This window comes from Drosophila ficusphila, unplaced genomic scaffold (assembly GCF_018152265.1).
Source record: "Drosophila ficusphila isolate 14025-0441.05 unplaced genomic scaffold, ASM1815226v1 contig_791, whole genome shotgun sequence".
NCBI lineage: Eukaryota > Metazoa > Arthropoda > Insecta > Diptera > Drosophilidae > Drosophila > Drosophila ficusphila.
In genome coordinates this window covers 11,528,611-11,547,447 of record NW_025064737.1, presented here as the reverse complement: position 1 = coordinate 11,547,447, position 18,837 = coordinate 11,528,611, and the positions used below count along the sequence as shown (strand labels likewise).

Below are 18,837 nucleotides of genomic sequence, written 5' to 3'. Positions count from 1 at the left end.
GGCGATTGAAAAGTTGGCGATTCGGTTAGAAGGGTGTTTCGAGGAAGTGATGCTGAGTCTATTGGGATTTTGTACCTCAGCGGAAAATATTCACTGCCAAGCTAAGGACCTCAAAGTACAGATAAACTTTCATTGTAAAAACTTTCCCCGACGTCTCTTTGTAGAATAAGTAAAAGAAGTAAAAATGCTTTCGACCTTATGATAATAATTTGTTATTTTAAGAACAAAAAATATAAAAAGAAAAACGTTTCAAAATAAGTTTTTTAACATAAATTCAGCCAGGTACAAAAATTAAGTACCTAACAGCCCTTTTAAAACGACCGTTTTTTTTGTTTTGCACTCGCGTTGCCAACCAAACTGCATTGTCATTCACCCCGCCACGTCGACATGAACAACAGCCCGTATAGATCCGAGGTTCCAACCAACGGTGCAAGGTGGGAAAACTAACTCTAGGGTTTATTTTAGGGATTTCTAAGTCGGTAATTTTTATGGCTAAGCCTTTCCGTCGACTGGTACCACTAAACGCCAACTTTTTGCAAAAAAATACGCACGTTCCGCGTTCCGTGAAATCAAAATCAATACGAAATCAACAAGAGCGATCGATTTTGAGCAGCCGTCCCGTCACCGAGCAGCGCACATAAGCAAAGAGCGCGCCAATTATCGAACCCCAGCTGCCCGAGTCACAAGTCATTGCTATAGTGGTGTGGAAAATTTTGCAGAAAGAAAAATTTGCGCGTCTGTCTGTCTGCATCCCGTGTGCGTGTGCGTCTCTCTGTGCGTTAGTGTGTGTGTGTGTATAGCACGGCCTACATAGTCAATTAAACAAGGGGAAAAAAAGACGCCAAGTCCCGATCTCCTTTGCCCTCCAAAAAGCATATTTATATATTGCCAGCCAAAATGTCTAGCCTGCGACCCGAAGAGCCCCGAAAACTGGCCACCGCCGCCGCCGTTTGTCCACTTAGCAATTGCCAATTTAGCGGAGTGGTCATCAGCGCAATTGCCGACGAGCAAAAGCTGGAGTTTGCCAACAAATACAAGGGCAGTTGCACACTGCTCTGCAGCTACGATTCCCAGGGAGTGGTGCTTCGTGTGGTGTCCGGTAAAAAAAAACTGAAGACCCCCTTAAAAAAACCACCTAATCATATATAATCTCTCCCGTAGATGAAGACCGCAGCCACGTGCTCAAGGAGTACATGATTGCCTCCGATACGGATGCCGCTCAGATGGGCAGACGAAGCTATGCCGTGTCCCTGGACGCGGATAATCTCGTTTTGCGGTTCGCCAGCGACCAGGATCAGCAACTCTTCCGCAAAGTGGTGGAGAACGTCAAGCATCTGAGGCCCAAGTCTGTTTTCTCTCAGCGCACCGAGGAGTCGTCCGCTTCGCAGTACTTCCAGTTTTATGGCTACCTCAGCCAGCAGCAGAACATGATGCAGGACTATGTAAGAACGAGCACCTATCAGCGTGCCATCCTGGGCAATGCAGTGGATTTCCAGGACAAGATTGTGTTGGATGTGGGCGCTGGATCGGGAATATTGTCTTTCTTTGCCGTTCAGGCAGGAGCCGCTAAGGTGTACGCCATTGAGGCCTCCAACATGGCCCAGTATGCTCAGCAGCTGGTCGAATCGAACAATGTGCAGCACAAGATCTCTGTGATACCGGGCAAGATCGAGGAGATCGAGCTGCCCGAGAAGGTGGACGTCATCATATCGGAGCCAATGGGCTATATGTTGTATAACGAGCGAATGTTGGAGACGTATTTGCACGCTAGAAAGTGGCTGAAGCCACACGGCAAGATGTACCCCACACATGGCGACCTGCACATCGCCCCGTTTTCGGATGAGTCTCTGTACTCGGAACAGTACAATAAGGCCAACTTCTGGTACCAGTCCGCCTTCCACGGCGTCGACCTGACCACGCTTCACAAGGAGGGCATGAAGGAGTACTTCCGTCAGCCCATTGTGGACACCTTCGACATCCGCATTTGCATGGCAAAGTCTGTGAGGCACGTGTGCGATTTTCTCAACGATAAGGAGGACGACCTTCATGTGATTGGTGAGTGCTCTTACGAGTAAAATCAGTTATAAAGCAATGACTAACCTCTGACCTTTTATAGACATCCCCCTGGAGTTTCACATCCTCCAGACGGGTATCTGCCATGGACTGGCCTTTTGGTTCGACGTGGAGTTCAGCGGCAGCAGCCAGAACGTGTGGCTCTCCACGTCGCCCACGGCCCCACTGACGCATTGGTATCAAGTGCGCTGCCTGCTGCCCATGCCCATCTTCATCAAGCAGGGCCAAACGCTGACCGGTCGAGTGCTGCTGGAGGCAAACCGAAGACAGTCGTACGACGTGACCATCGACCTGCACATAGAGGGCACGCTTATCTCGTCGAGCAACACCCTGGACCTTAAGAATCCGTATTTTCGGTACACGGGGGCGCCGGTCCAGGCTCCGCCGGGGACTAGTACTCAGAGCCCATCTGAACAGTACTGGACGCAAGTGGACACGCAAGGATCACGCAATTGTAAGAGCAAATCGAGATTTAAACTATGACACTTATACTTATGCCATGTTTCCTTCTAGCTTCTAGCATGCTAAATGGCGGGCTCAGCGTGAATGGGATTGGCGATGGGATGGACATCACCCATGGACTTATGCATCCGCACTAGGGCGGCCATACATCTTTCTGGGAACTCTCTTCGTTATAAGTCCGCTCAACTTCAATTCGATTGGTTCTTTTTGTTTCAGCTTCTGTTTTGTTACCAGTTTATGTTTAGTTTATTTATTGAAAAGTGTAAATTATGTTTTCTGTGCTCGAAATTAAGTTGGGTTTATGTTCTGCTATCCCATTTTACTACCTCTAAACTCTTTTAACCCCCCTTTAAATTGATCGGACGTATCGGAGGAGTCCCAGCCCCCAGCAAGCAACCAACAAAAAAACAATCAACAAATCAAGGCAGACTAATGTAGTTGTTTAGAACACGCAGCATATTAATAAGCCTAAGCTAATTTTAGCCCATAGTAATTAGTGTTTTTAACGTATGTGAAATGTAATACCGATATTTAACCCACGCGGGACTGCGCTTCAGGAAGTTTCTTAGTTAATATGCCGATTGCCAATTGCAGTTTTTGCCGAAAGCTTTGAACAAACCAACAAATTCAGATTGTACTGTATCTATTATGTGTGTTATTATATTATATTGTGTGTACCTCCAGTTAGTTTCAATTTTTGTACTTGTTTAGTTCGTTTCAAATTGTAAGAAATTGCTCATAGGAATTAGTGCTAAGTTACGATACCATTTACTAAGGGCCGACTCGCGCCACGAGATTATGCATACACCCGCGTATGATTACGATTAATTCAGTTCTGGAGGCACGCCTATGTTTCTCACCCCCCACGCCCAGATCCTGTCATAGATCCTACTATATCGCTGCCAGCAAGCCGAGCGCTATATAATCATATACACCTAGATATAAACGTAGTAATCTATACACACACAAACCGACATTCTGTAGACTCGCATCCTAAATGCGACTGTACTTTATAGAGCAGCCAACAACTACACCACCAACACACAACTGCAAACATAAATATAAAGCGAAACATATACAATTATATATATACATATACGATAGATATACCGCATGTATGCAGAAGAGAGAACAACAATAACAATGTCAAAGCAAGAGCAACAAAAAAAGAAACAAAGCCCAGAGCGTCTTTTATTTGATTTACATAGGAAACGAGATTGGCAAGTGTCAAAGCTCAGCGCGGATCGTGTGTGGGTAATTGGGATTGGACCTTGGCCTCAAAAGCGCACCGCTGCACCACTGCACCACCCCTCCACTGAGCCACTGAGCTACTGAGCCACCCACTCGTTGGCCCGCAGGTGCGCAAAGTAATCTGCGTGCTGGAGAGAAGGGGCCATAAGCTATACTCGTGTGACCTGCTTACTGTGCTCGAGTGCTCTACTTTCGAGCTGCTTGCTCCCCTTCCCCTTCCCCTTACCCTGCTCCCTCTTCTCTGGGTGGAGAAGGTCGGTGGCTAAGTCAAGGCCCCGCCCACTTGCTGCTCGACTCTTAATCCTCTGATAGCAGTGCAGCACTTCTTGTACACTTACCCCAAATGTGTTTTCCTGATGTGACGTACGATTTTGTTCTGATCGGGTTCCACATAGTGACAGCCCGGATAAACGCAGCGGAACTTTTTGGACTGCAATGAGAAGATGAAGAGGGTTGGCATAAAAATAAATAAATAGATTAAATATAATGGGCTTATATTTATAAGAACTGTAGTCAACTGTTTGCTTTCTATTTCTTGTTCATTTCACTATTTGCTTAGATCACTTTCGTACTTGGCGGTTATTTGGCTGCATCAGGGAATCCTCTGAAGAAGTGGACGAGGAGCGCGAGTAGCACTTCCCCGAAGGACTGTGCCCCCCGTAGCTCTCGTAGTCACTGCGCTCCACATAGTAGTTGAGTGCCATGGCATTCATGTTGGCAACAGAAACGCGACGCGGTTTTCTGCAGGAGCAGTAGTACTACAACCAGCGATAAATAGCGGTACTGCAGGAGCAGGAGCGATGCGAACCGGTGCCGGCCCGGTGCCAAGTGCGACTGTGTGGGTGCGGACAATGCAACTGGCTGGCTGGCTGGCTGGCTGCCTGACTGGCTTCCAGCCAGAATCAGAGCCAGAGTCCTTGGACTCTCGCACGAGCGGCAAACGATGCCGCCCGAACGAGCTGGCCATGCCACAGAAAAAGCAAGCCATCCCAAGCCATGCCGCCTGCACTGATAACAGGGCCCGGGTCCGGTCCGCGTCCTTGTCAGCCAAGCCAGGCCACCCGACCACCCAACCACCCAACCACCAAAACCGACCCATAGAAACCCCCCCTTATTTACTGGGTCACCTTGCGGTCGCTTTGCTTCGTTTGCCGCTCGCCTTGACACGCTTTTCGCCGCCCAGCAATTTGGCGTTCTTTCTTGTTGTTGTTTTTGCTGTATGCGCCTGCATTTATGCTGCGTTTTTATGCTGAAGGTTAGTGAAACGCTGAAGCGCTGCAGCTGCGACGCCGGCAATTGACCCAGTTTAGGTATGCTGGCTCACTTATATACGAGTAGAGTCGAGTCGCGTATATACAAGTGTGTACCTATGTTTTGGGGGCACTGCAAACAACTGAATGCGTCCTTGCGCTGGCAATTGTTGTCCTTGTGCGACTGCTGAACAAATTGAAAACTGAGTTTTCGGCTTTCCTCGCTTTTGGCCTTGTGCGCCAAGTGATTAACGATTTGTTTACAACTTTGTGGTTTTCAGATTGCCAAAGAGCTGTATTTGTTGTGGATTGCGGGACTTTACTCCTCCATTTTGGCCCACTTAAGTTGAATTCACGGATGGCGCACATGGCGTATGTGTAATGTGTAATGCGAGATGCGAGTAGGAAAATAAGGCAAGGAAATGCTGAATGCCTTTTGGGGCGGAGTCTGCGAACCGCAACGTAATCATAAACATAAATATCCTGCGCTACTAAAGCGGCGTAAATTGTTTGGGCACGTGGTTAGCACGCATCTACACAAATGCGTGCACTGAGCAAAATATATTTGTTTGGGAAATGATTTGTTTGTAGGTCACGTTACGTTTATATCAGGAAGAATGTGAAAGTAACAAGAACTAATATTAAAATAATCAGTTGAAACCATGATCTGTGTTTAATATGCTTATTTAATTTACATAATCGTAGATAGCATTTATTTCCGGTGTACATAACTGCCTGAAAGGGAAAAGTGGCAAGTTCTACACACTTTTCGTTTTAACTTGCTGCAATTAGTGGGCAGGCGTAATTCGTTTGCGGCTAGACTTCAGGGGCCAGGATATGCGCCGTATCCTGGCCCATAAATAAAGTCCTGCGAAAGCACACGCCATTGTTGCCAGATGTGTGTTTGTGTGTGTGTGTTTGCGAAGAGTTTTCCTTTCGTTTGCCGTTTGCAGTTTTTCAGAGTTCCCTGTGACGGCGTGACTGGCATCTTAATGCGCAGAATGTATGAAAGGGGTTTATTAATGCCTCGATTTTGCTCGCCAGCAGATAAGTACGCCAGCTCGTTTGTCAAACGCTGCGTATGCGTAATTTTCAATTCCCAGCTGACGTCGTTGCCATTTTACTTCGCAATTATATTCAATTAAGGCGGAAACGAGGAATCGAGTTTGAAATCATTTAGGGCTATCAATTCGTGGCATCCCCACGCAGCCCCCCAGCATTTATTGCCACCTGCCAAGTGACTCGAATCCGACTCCGAAAGTAAATTAAAGCAGCTTGAGTTATGTCCCTTTTTCGCTCTGCAGTGTAGTGGTGCGTGTTAATTATGCCGCTCTAATGAGGGAACGCTCGACGCCGGGGGTAAACGCTTGTTTGCTAATGAAAGAAAACCATTCACCGCCGGAGAACTCCAGCTGGCAAGCTTTTCGGAGGAGTGGGGGCAAATAAAATTCCACCCCCAACAAAAAAAGGTCCGGGAGTGCGTATTACGGCGGCAAAGACTACCGCACTGTGTACTGATTTGGCAGGAAAACCGGGAAAACAGCGGGCCCGAATGCCGGGTCCGGGAAAACATAAATAGCCAACGTGAGTGGGCGTCGAATCTTCTTTAAGGTTGTTTGCGAAAAAAGGAAAGTGGGGGCGTTTTTCCCCGCCTGGCGCCAGTTCCAGTTTCAGTTCCCAGCTGTCATTATATATACTCCATATATTTGTATTTACTCGGGGGCGTACTTCATGCTAATCCCAGTGCGTATTTACTCAAGACTTTAATACTTTCTTTTCCCGAATGGAACTTGATCAGAATCGGCTTCCTTCAGAACATCCTTATTATTATTAATACACTCAAAATCCTTATCTGGAATGTCAATGGCATTTCAGGTAAAGCCAGAGAAGTGGAATTCTTTGCGCACAACAACAACATTGATATTATACTTTTAAGTGAAATTAGGCTCAATCGAGGTGAAGTTGTCAAAATTTTCGGATATTCCTTCTATCCAGCATATAAACCTTCACGACATAATCAAGGAATGGGTGGGGCGGCGGTATTGGTAAGAAGCTCTCTCAGTCATTTCCCACAACGTATTATAGAAACGAAAAGCATTCAATTGTCTTCCATTAAAGTTGCGACCGGCTTAGGACTCGTGGATGTAAGCGCAATATACTGTCCTCCAGGCCAAAGAATTGTAGAAAGACATTTCACTGATATACTCTCTTCTTGTGGTCAGAGGTACATAGTTGGTGGTGACTGGAATGCTAGACATTGGATGTGGGGTGACACCTACAATTCACCCAGAGGCCGTGAGCTGGTTGAATCGATTTCAGCCAGAGGGTCCAAAATACTTGCCACTGGTTCACCAACGAGATACCCATATGTTCCTAGCCACACTGCTACTTGCATCGATTTTGCTTTATACCACGGAATTATGGATTCTCAAATCAATATCTGCCAAAACTGGGACTTGGAGTCTGATCACATTGCCCTTATTGTTAATCTACTAACAAATGGTTCCAATATCACCCGAAGCCCTCGGTTAATAACAAGTCGGACTGATCTCACTTCTTTCAAACAAATTCTTGATAACTCCTTTCAACTAAATTCTGCTCTGGACTCACGACAAGACATTGAGAATGCAGTTGACACTCTAACTAATAATATTTATATGGCTGCTTCTGCTTCGACGCCTTTGGAACCGGATTATCGTCCTATCAATTATGGTGTTGTTCTCACAAGGGAAGCCAAGGCGCTAATTGTAACAAAAAGGCGCCTTCGAAGAAGAGCAATTCGTTCTCAAGATCCTGAAGACCGTATTTTGTGGTACAGAGCTGCAATGCAACTTCGAACCCTTTTAAGTAGACTTCGAAGCGATTTTTTTGAGCATAAATTGTCTTCCATGGACTACACGGTGGATGCAAATTATTCACTGTGGAAATGTACAAAATCGCTTAAGCGCCAGCCCCTTAGACAGGTTCCTGTTCGGTGTCCCAGTGGTGAGCTCGCAAAAAATGAAGTGGAGCAGGCCAATGCTTTCGGTCTACATCTAGAAGAACGCTTCACTCCGTATAGCTTTGCATCGACAGTTCAGGTTAGCGAGACCCATCAAACTCTGGAGACGCCTCTGCAGATGTCGTTGCCAATAAAGCCTATAAGGGTTGAAGAAATATCTGAAGTTATCCAGTCCTTACCGAAAAATAAGGCTCCAGGAATTGATAGAATTTGCAACGTAACGTTGAAGGCCTTGCCCATAAAAGCGATTCTATTTATAGCTTTAATATTTAATGCTATTATTAGGACTCAAGTGTTCCCAAAGCAATGGAAATTAGCAGCAATTCAGATGATCCACAAGCCAGGTAAGCCAGAGGCTGATCCTGAGTCTTACCGTCCGATAAGCCTCTTATCGTCCCTGTCCAAGTTGTGGGAGAGACTCATTGCCAATCGAATAGCAGTTATCATGAATCGAGACAATATCTTGCCAGACCACCAATTTGGTTTTCGAAGAGGACACGGCACTGTGGAACAAGTGCATAGATTGGTGAAACATATTTTGCAGGCCTTTGATGACAAAGAGTATTCCAACGCAGTTTTCATTGATATGCAGCAAGCCTTCGATAAGGTGTGGCATGTTGGACTTTTGCTTAAAATCAAAAACCTCCTACCTGCCCCCTACTATGGTCTTCTGAGATCCTACCTAGAAGAACGGGAGTTCAAGGTCAGAGTTAGGGACAGATACTCTGATAACTATAGAATGAGAGCAGGAGTACCTCAGGGCAGTGTGCTTGGGCCGCTGCTTTACTCTTTATATACAGTGGATATACCAAGCCCAAACAGACATCACATGATAGATCCTTCCAAAGCTTTGATTGCTACATATGCAGATGACATTGCAGTCATCTACAATTCCAGATGTCGGAGGGAAGCAGCAAATGGAATACAAGAATACCTTAAGGATCTTTCTGCTTGGTGTAAACGTTGGAATATGAGAATCAATCCGCAAAAAACTACGAACCCCTGCTTTACACTGAAGAGACTTGTATCTAACACCCCTGAAATCCAGCTAGAGGGAGTCAGTTTGGAACAGCCGTCGCAAGCAAAATATCTTGGTATCACACTGGATAAGCGCCTTACGTTCGGACCACATCTGAAAGCAACAGTCAAAAAATGTAACCAAAGGATTCAGCAACTGTGTTGGCTTACACACAGAAGGAGCACTTTGCCGCTGAGATGCAAGAGGGCAGTATATGCATTCTGTATCCTGCCAATCTGGCTTTATGGTATTCAAATTTGGGGGATCGCAGCCAAATCGAACTACAAAAGGTTACAAGTGTTGCAGAATCGGTTTCTACGTACCATTACTGACTGTCCCTGGTATGTGCGTGGCACGACACTTCACAGAGACCTAAATCTACACACTGTGGAAGAACAGATTGGGAGACACACAAGCCGATACCGAGATAGATTAGAAAGACACCGCAGCTTACTGGCTAGGAATCTACTCCCAGCGAGACCTTTGAGGCGTCTCAAAAGGCAAGGCTTTGCCAAGACGATAAGGAATCAATAAGAAAATACTATATATAATCCTCTTCTTAATGCTGAGGTTTGGTTTACTTTTCTCATTGGTGACACCTGTGTTGTTAAGTACTTTAATTTGCTGTACAGATTCTGCACTAAATAAATAAATAAAGAAAAAAAAAAAAAAATAATTCCCGGACTGCAATCGATTTATTCGACCTTATCAGTGGAAGTCCTGCGTTGCCATGCAATTTCCTATTGCCTTCGCGTTCAATGAAAATTTACTTGACAGCTCGAGACGACGCACAACACCACACATCTTCGGGAAAAACTCCAGCCCAGCCACGCAGAATACGTGCGCGGGGTAAATAAAAGTTTTCCTCCTCTCCTGCACTCACTCTCTCTCTCCCATGTTCATCTTGGAGTTTTGCCATTTCCCCATTTCCCATTCCCATTCCCATTGCCATTTCCATTCCCGTTGGCGGCAAGCATAAACAACCCCAAACCCCAGAGAATCGGGCCGAAAATACACAAAGCGGAAATGCGAACCGAAATCGAAACCGAAATCAGAACAGCTGTGGAAGGACAGCCGCGAAATTGGGTCAACAGTACATAGTGGTGTACATACGGCCCCCTTCCGAGTTTTCCTCCAAAGGGGGATGGCCATGCCCCTGTGTTTTCCTCACTCTCTCAGTGACTTTCGCTCTCTCTCTCATTTGGCCATGTCCTAACAGCAGAAGAGCGCAATGTTAAGCTTGAAGAGAGTGGAAGAGCTGGCTAGAAGAGAGAGCGCCTGGGTGTGAGGGGGGTGGGCTGTTACCAAAATTGGGTCAATGGAAGGCCAACATAACAGCGAGCCGAGAAAAAATGGAGCGGAAGCATAAATTATTGACTCCACACTGGCGACCGAAAATAGCACAATTTGGCCGTATCGATGCACAGTGGTCGGTCTTGTACGGAGAAGGCGGCCAAAAATACTTCCAGTAGGAATATCGAGTTGAAATTTTTTTTGTAGGTATATAATAGCGTATGAATGTTATATTTTAAGTATCAGCACCATTAAAGCCAAATATATCCGCTACCATCGTGTTTACCATAAAATGTTCAAAATTTGACTCCCAAATGCATACTACACTTTTTTTTAAGCGTAACTGACAAAAATTATATTTGTTAAACACTTAATTTTGGTTAAAAAATTAACAAAAGATAACAAAAAACGATGATTAACATAAATTTATAGTAAAATAAAAGTAATAAAAAATAAATTTTTCAATATATATTAGAAATGGTTACTCTAGAAAATCAAAAACTGATGAAAAAGGAACGAGGTACTCGTCTTCTTTAACAGATTCTGAACGGATTCGCAGCTATTCGCAGATGATTTTCACAGATAATACTAATTAAATATTGATTAACATTTTAAAAAAAAATTTCATTATTGAGAAGTTTTGGGAACACAACTTTTACCTTTGCAGAATATTGATGTTTAGTTCTGCAGAACTTGTAAAATTGAGGTGGATAAACAATTATTGTCACAGTCACATATAGCATGTAAAATTAATAAAAATTAGAAAAACACAATCTACAAACCTTCAACTTTAATATTCATTTCACTTTCGGATATTAAACGATTGTTTTATATTTTTTTTTAATTATTAACTTAACGCTTTCAAAAGACATGCGCACGCTTTCAGTTGATCGCTGGGTTTGTGCGCTCACTTTGCACCCCAATTTCTCCGCAAATATGTGGAGCAAGACAAAACTAATACTTGCTTTTAAAGCCTTGTTTTATTGATAAACAGATGCGCCAAACTTGAAATTAAAATTCCAAAATTGATTTTTTGATTTTTGGCCTATGGGACCGACCACTGTGCGATGTGGGGATAGGTATAGGGCATTATGGCCTAGAATTATGTGTGCCAGGCATTAGAGGCATCTGGCGTCTTTTCGCCTCTTGGCTAATAACAGACATGAAAGACTCGCTGCCTAATAGGTCCTAATACGGCCGGCAAACTCGAATTGCACTCACGGCGCCGTTTACATTTCAACGCCCTGCAAAGTAGGCAACGAAAATTATGTTTCTGCTCGACGGCACAGGACTCGTCTCCCTTTCTTCTTTCTTTTTATTTGGTTTTTTTTTTTTTGCACACCATTAAAGCCGCCTCGGTTCGTCATGGCAATTCCTGTAATTTGCATTGGGGTGTGTGTACATCTCCTGTATGTATTATATATGGCCTGCCGCAAATCGAATTCGTAGCGCTTTTGCATGTAAGCAGTTGATTTTAAAGTCTTATCGCAGTGTCTACAGGCAGTGGGGAAAATTGGGTCACATCGGATAAGGGTGAGGCTTTCAGCAAACTTTTCGTTGACTTTATCAACCTCATCAACACCGCCCCTCCCCCCCACCCCCTGCCACATCCACCCACTCAGTAAATTTACTCGGCAAATACTATTTTTATAACGAGTTGCAGAGCAAATTGGGTTATTTTCAGGGGTTGAATAGTTTCGGTGTTGTGTTTTGTAATACGTATATCGCATTTGATTTTAACCTTAGCGGGGAAAATTTGAAAACTTGATTACACACTGCTGACGGCCTTGCCAATTTGCTGGTTCCTTAATTTGATTGCGTTTAAATAAAAACACGCACACACGCATCCGCTTTCCCATTCGCATTCTCAGTCGAATTCACATTCGCAGACATTGACGGAGTGGAGTGTCATAAATATGTGAAAACTCAAACACACATGCATAACTGATGTGACAAACACACGCGAAATTGTCATTGCCTCTGGGAAATCGGCGGTTTGAGTTGCAGGGGAAGTGTGTAAAAAAGCAGGGAAAACTCAGGAAAAAAGGCTGACAACGACAACGATGGAAGCTGAAATTGAGGTTGAGTGTTCACTCATTCAGCAAATATGACAATGGCGTTGATTTTGATATTTTGAGCGGGCAGACAGAAGCACAATAACCGACTCGTTCTTGACATGGCCCAAACGGCTAGATATCGCGGCTTAAGGGTTGTGCACATCCCACGAATGCACAGCAAAAAAAACCCATCACCAGTTTGGCGATCGAAATTTATGTTCCAAAATTTGATGTAATTTTTATCTATATGTCTATTAAACTAATGATGGTTATTACACATTTTTAATATCCCTACTAATTTGATCTTGTAAATGTTCTATATTTTCTTTCTCTGCAGCTGCTGACACGTTTTGTGTATAAAATTTATGCGAAAAGTTCGTGAACATTGAAGACGACTTTTGTGTTCACTTGAGGGGAAACATGTGCCAAAACTCCGGCCAACTTGAATGTGTAACTGAAGCTTGTTTAAATTGTTGTGTTCGGCGAATTAGATCAAATGCAGAAACAAGAAATTGCAGGACAGCCTGAGAGTATGCAACACGGAGTCCTTGAAGCCATAAATTTTTAGTTAATTTACCATGGACTCGCACAAATGATTTAGTTACTGGAAGAGCAGGAAGTGGAAATGAGTTTAGTGCTGCCCATCCCCATTGCTTCCTTTTTACCTTCTACTATTTATATGTAGATGTGTGCCGGCGAGGACAATATCCGGCCACGCTCAATTTACCACAACATAGCGCAGGACAACCCTCGGGGCATTAAAGTCCTTATCAGTGGCAACGCTCGAGTTACAAGGCTGGCGTCCTCGGGCCAAGTTAATGGCCGCCGCAGGCGATTCCGTTCAACCCCAACTTATAGTCGCCAACTCCCCAACCCCCACCCCCTTTTCGCCACCCGTTATCAGTGTTCATTGTCACATCTCGCCGGCAGGAAGAGCACAATGGCCCACAGAATCCAATTATGACATAAAAATTTTCGTAAATTGTAAAATGTAAATTTTCACCAGCTCCAGCCGAAAAAGGGATTTTCACTTGTGCCCGAGATAAGCGGCCAGGACAACGAAAATTATTATTTGACACACGTAAATTGTACAAGGGCTGCTAATAAAATGTGTGGCTGGTTGGTTGGTTGGCTGGTTGGCTGGCTGCATTTGCCGTTGACTTTTATTGCTGCGGTAATTGCCAAATGGAGCTTGAATGGGTTGCCAGCCACCCTACTCCCTTTTCCTTCCCCTTTCCTTCCCGATGGAAGGGTCCCAATCAACACGGACTTTAACAAGATGTGTGGTTGCCATGTAGTGGCAAGGATAGTGGGCCCTGAAAGACTGGACTTCGGTCCTGAAAAGTAATTGGCTTATGGGGGAAATGTCAAAGTTTGTGACAAGCTAAAGGCGTTCTATGCAGACAGACTGTACCTTCATCAAGTGGAAATAAAGACGTGTTATTAAATACAGAGACAGACAAAATTGTAGTATAAAACATATCCTTTTCAATCAACATCAGTGAATATTTATATTTGAATACATTCAAAGTAACGACAGCATCTCCAATGTATCAATTTGTTTTGTCTACAACAACTATTACATTATTTAATATATTTTATTTATTTTATTATATATATATTTTTTCCCTTTTAAACCTTAAATTTAAAGCCACCCATTTTCCCACCGTGTGTAACTGACAAATATTTATGACTTGAGCTGGGGCAGCTCGTCTATTTTCATTTGAGACTGACTGGTTGCCATTTGGCCGAGTGGAAGCTGCGTTTGTCTCCGGCTTAAACTGTACTGCGATGGCTGACCCAGAAACTCTGGGCCGGAATGCAGGCCCAGTAAGCCAGGGGTCCCAGTAACTGGGTCACAGAGCATCAGATATACATATAAATATACGTATATATACATCCCAGCAATGGGAAGAGGGGAGGGGAGGGGAGGATTCACTTGCGCCCGGGTGACCTTGCGAAATTGCAATTGCTGCCAGGCTGCCGAAACAAAAACGCCAACAACAATGGCATCAAGGCCTGCGAGCATACATATGGCAGTAACTGTACTTGCTGAAATTTATGTATGCTGCCAGCCAGGGTGAAATAGATGGAGAACAAAGGGGAAAGGAGGAAAGGAGGAAAGGGGGGACAGCGGGGGATTGTCCCTGCCGCTTGCCATTTGAGTTGGGGATGCAGAACTAAACCAGGTCAAGCGTGTTCGACTTTATGTACGCCACTCGACGAGATGCATACTCGAACACATATATAGAGCAGTTGGCTTATGTGCCCCGAGCGATGTGGCACTGTATCTGGAATTTATGCTGCACCGCCTCGAAGACCCAGAGACTGTGAAACTCAGACTATGGGATGTAAATTGGAAAATATCCCAATTTAAAGCGGGAACGGAGGGAGCTTCTGCCAATACAAAGAGTGATAGGGGCGTACTCACATTTCAGGTCCTTTTGAGGACCATTTGAAGACCATTCGAGTCTCACGAGGCACATTTCAATTTGGCCCCCGAAGGCAATCGCCTCGTAAACTGGCCCTGACAAAAAACTTGATGCCTTTCGCAATGGCGGCGGGGCACGTGCCGAAAAAATGTCCATCTAATAATTTTCCAGCAGGAGCAGGAAACTGACAGTAAAACTGCGCAAAACGGCAGAAGAACACTCGAAATGACCGAAAAACTGAGGGAGGTGGTGGCCAAAAAAAAAAAAAATATACGAGTATAATCAACTTGCCGGGACCGAAAAGCAGTTTTCGTCAGGCTGTTGGCTTTTTGGGGTAAGCGGGTCGCGGGTTGCCGGTTGCGAGTTGGTTGGAGTCTATCATTTTCCCAAGGGCGGCAGATATCGGTTGGCGGCGGGGGTCACATTACTTTTCAGGTATTATGCGCCACTCAAAAGTTGTCGTTGTCGTTTAAGCGGAATGAAAAACGAGCACTCCAAATATGGCAGAAGGTAAAACCTTATGCGTGTCTGTATGTGTGTGTGTGTGTGTTTAAAACGTCTTTTTAATATGGCCAAAAAGGGCAAGAGGAGAGCGGAGAAAGTTGGTAAGCTGCTTATGGCCAGCAAATTAGACATGGCGGCAATCGGCTTTCGAGTGTCGCCGAAAGCCGAGGCAAATTCATACGGAGCCGCCGTGCAACATGTTGGAGTCCTAATCCCCGCGGAGGTAGAGGTACGGCAACTTATGCATTCGGCCCGAAAATGGGTTAGTGCGGACTTAGGCAAATGCTAAAATTCTGAAAGGCTGAAAGCAACGCCAACTCGCTAACAAAGTGCTCGCAAGAGTCCTTCGAATCGAATTGTGGACTTGGCCCACTTTCGGCCTGCGCCAGATGCTATTCGGCCATAAACTCGTCGGGGAAGCAATCAAATCGAAGGATAAACTTTCGACCCGGATGATTATTTATGTATGAGAGCGAGTTTCGGGTTCCAAACTCGAAAACTCGCAAAACTCTCGCATCCAAAACGAAACTCGCCGCCGGCAACTGTTGTTCCGAAGTTTTGATTTAGACTGGAAATTGTGCAAGACTCGCAAATCCAATTGCCAATTGCAGGTTGCATAAACAGCGACAACACAGCCGCAACAAAGTAGAAACCGAAAACTCAACTTCAGATCCAGACGGAGCGAAAGAGATAGCTGCAGATTGGGTGGGGAAAAGAGAGGGAGGAAAAGCCGCAGGCGGGGTGAATTTCAATTTCACTTCCATTGCACTTGCAAATTGAACACGCACGCAGGCCAAGAAATAAAAGCGGGCGAAAACAAGGAACGAAAAAATACAAAATGTAAGCAAATTTGAAAGCAATTTCTATTTTCCCCAAAACAAAAAACAAAAGAGGGAATATGGGTAAACGAAACATAGAAAAACTCTGCATTAAACATAATTTTGTTTCCATTCTATTTCCCTTGCATATTTTATGTGGCACGGGGGCGGAATCCTTTTCAATTTGAGGCATGCAGAGATTTGAGTGCGGGATTTAAATATTCAATTTGCTGCACACACAGATGCTCCCACTTTGATCCCCCTCCCCCTCCCCTTTCTTCTTCACTTTTTCGAGAGGGGCAAACTCCGGATAACCGAGTGAACTTTTGGCTTCCAACTTGCCACTTTTCGACTGCTCGACAAAAAGTTGGCCAAGTGTCAACGCGTCTAATTGCAAATGATAACGGGGCGGCAGCAGCAGCAGAAGCAGCAACTTTAAGTTGAAGTTTCCCTCTTAACTTTTCCTTTTGTTTTCCTTTTTTCCCCCCCTTCTCCTCCCCTCCCCTTAAGAAATCCTGGCGGGGGCGTTTTTAATTTCTTGCATGACCCAATTCGGAAGACTTTTCATTATGCAGCAAGGACTCGGGCGAAAGTGTCGCCTGTTCCTCTTCTTCGTTGCGAGCCTTCGGGGTTTTTGTTTTCGCCTGGCTGGCTGGAAACTCCTCCACTTCGTCTGCGGCAGCTTCCTCCGCTTCCTGTTTAGATAAATGCCAAATGCCGGAAGATTTTTAATTAGAATTCTCCATCTCCCTCTGCCGCTTCTTCTACTCCTTTTTCTACCTCTTGACTCGCACCCTTTTATCCCCGCTATTGACTCGAACAATAACCCCGAACTAAAGCAACTTACTCTCCCCCCTTCCGAAAAAACGGAAGAAAAAGAAAATATTGTTTAAGCAATTTGGCAGCTTAAATCATTTTAATAATTCAGCATAGCTTAGCTGGGTTTTGCTTGTGACCTGAGCTTAACATTTTCCCCCTTCCTGGCTGCTGATTAATTTTGCTTTATCATCTTCATTCCCCCAATCTCCTCCTCCATTTGTTCCCTACTTAGTCTTGTCTTTGGTAATATAATACACACTCCTTAATTAATTCAATTTGCTTGCGGTTGGCTCTTCTATCCCCCCGCCCTCTGAACTGGTTTATTTTGGTTGTTCTGCGGCTTTCCAATGTTGAGCAATTGTAATTCGATATGCCAGCGAGCGGTTCGTGACTCCAAAGAGTCAACTCACAAACTGGAGTTGTCATAATTCGGGCGGGAGAGCAAGGGTGACTAAATGCGTTTCGGGGAATCGAGTTCCACTAAATAGTAGCCACATCGAAAAGGGGGTTGGCCATGCGAACCCGAGAACGACCCCAATTCGATACGATATCGGTCAAATGCAATTTATAGACCTCGCCAGCGGAGAGCCAGCGAAATTTAATTGAAATTCAACGCCGATAGATAGAATATCCGTCGAGTGGACGTGGCGAAGCATTTGCATTGACAAGTTGACAACTGCTGGACGTGGAAAACATGGACGTGGAAGCCAGGCGGAATGCCAAAGGCCGGGCCACTCCAGCTCCAGCTCCAGCTGGCCCATTCGAAACAATTGACAGGGAAAGTGAATAAAAAGGAATGGCAGATCTATTCGGGGTCTCGCCGCCACATGGCAATTTTCATAAATTTTCCCTGCCCCCAAAGGCAGTGCCGAAATTTCCGCATTCCGGATTTTTTTCCTATGTAGAGTTGAGTCCGTTGCAGACCAATCCTGATGTAATGGCCAGGGCAAACAGTTCGCCTGAATAACTTTCGTAATGACCGGGGACCGGCTGAATGGCAACCTGTACTCCCCGTCTGGCTGGATGGCTGACTGGGCTGGCTGGGCTGGCTGGAGTCGAAAAAGTCTGGGCAGACGTGGCGTATGCGCGATGTGCACAAAAGGCGCTTAAATTGCCTTTTTGGCTTCGCTCAATGGGTCGCTCGATTTTCGTTCGTTAACCATTCAATCGTTTCAGTTTTCTTTTTTTTTTTTTTTTTGCTTTTTTTTCCTGCGTCAAACTTTGTAAAACCTCTAAAGTATTTTTTGTGTGCTTTTTTTCGGGCCGTGCAGCTGAAAGTGCTTCTCGTTTTTTGTTTCTGTTATTGTAGCTTTGGGCATTAAATGTTTGGCTGTTCGAAAGCGGTTTAAAAGTTAACTCACAGTTCGCCTGATGTTTTGGCAACTATGCGGGCTAATAGACTTCATGGCACTCACCTAAAAAAAATAGAAAAGAGAAATACAAAATTAATTAAAAATTTGCCGGAAAACTTTTTGCTTTGTGAAATCAAATGTAATTATTTTGTTTTAGGGGGAAAAAACACTTGAAGCCCTATGACGATGATAAGTTTCAGGTATTCGAGCGGGGATTTCCACACCCCATCGTTTGGCTTTCCGTGGTATATTCTAGCTGGCATTGAAAGGCCAGGGAAATATGTCAAAAACTGGCGCAAGCCGTGCCACCCAGCGGAAAAACCCACACCAGCCGGCGAAATGCCACCCGGCGATTCGCATGTGGCAAGGACAGAAGCGGCAGAGAGATAGCCTCGTGTCCCCATTTCCAAGTTTACCATGTCGGGGTCAAATTGTTAGCCGACTTTCGTGAGCAAACAAATTGAGACTGCTTACCGCGGATCGCTCGAAAAAATGCAATGCATTTTC

The 18,837-nt window shown here is 44.8% G+C and overlaps 2 protein-coding genes across 2 annotated transcripts in view; one reads left to right on the top strand and one right to left on the bottom strand.

Annotated features, from left to right (window-relative positions):
* LOC108098765 (RNA polymerase II degradation factor 1) overlaps positions 1-18,837 on the bottom strand; it is a 128,350-nt gene that overhangs the window by 3,930 nt on the left and 105,583 nt on the right. Inside the window, 1 exon segment of the mRNA XM_017201897.2 lies at positions 4,125-4,216. Within this exon segment, the coding sequence (XP_017057386.1) occupies positions 4,125-4,216 (92 nt within the window).
* Positions 22-3,218, top strand: LOC108098766 (histone-arginine methyltransferase CARMER). The gene is made up of 4 exons (XM_017201898.2): positions 22-1,099; positions 1,162-2,055; positions 2,117-2,527; positions 2,587-3,218. The coding sequence occupies exons 1-4, from the start codon at positions 898-900 to the stop codon at positions 2,670-2,672; spliced, it is 1,593 nt and encodes a 530-aa protein (XP_017057387.1). The 5' UTR covers positions 22-897; the 3' UTR covers positions 2,673-3,218.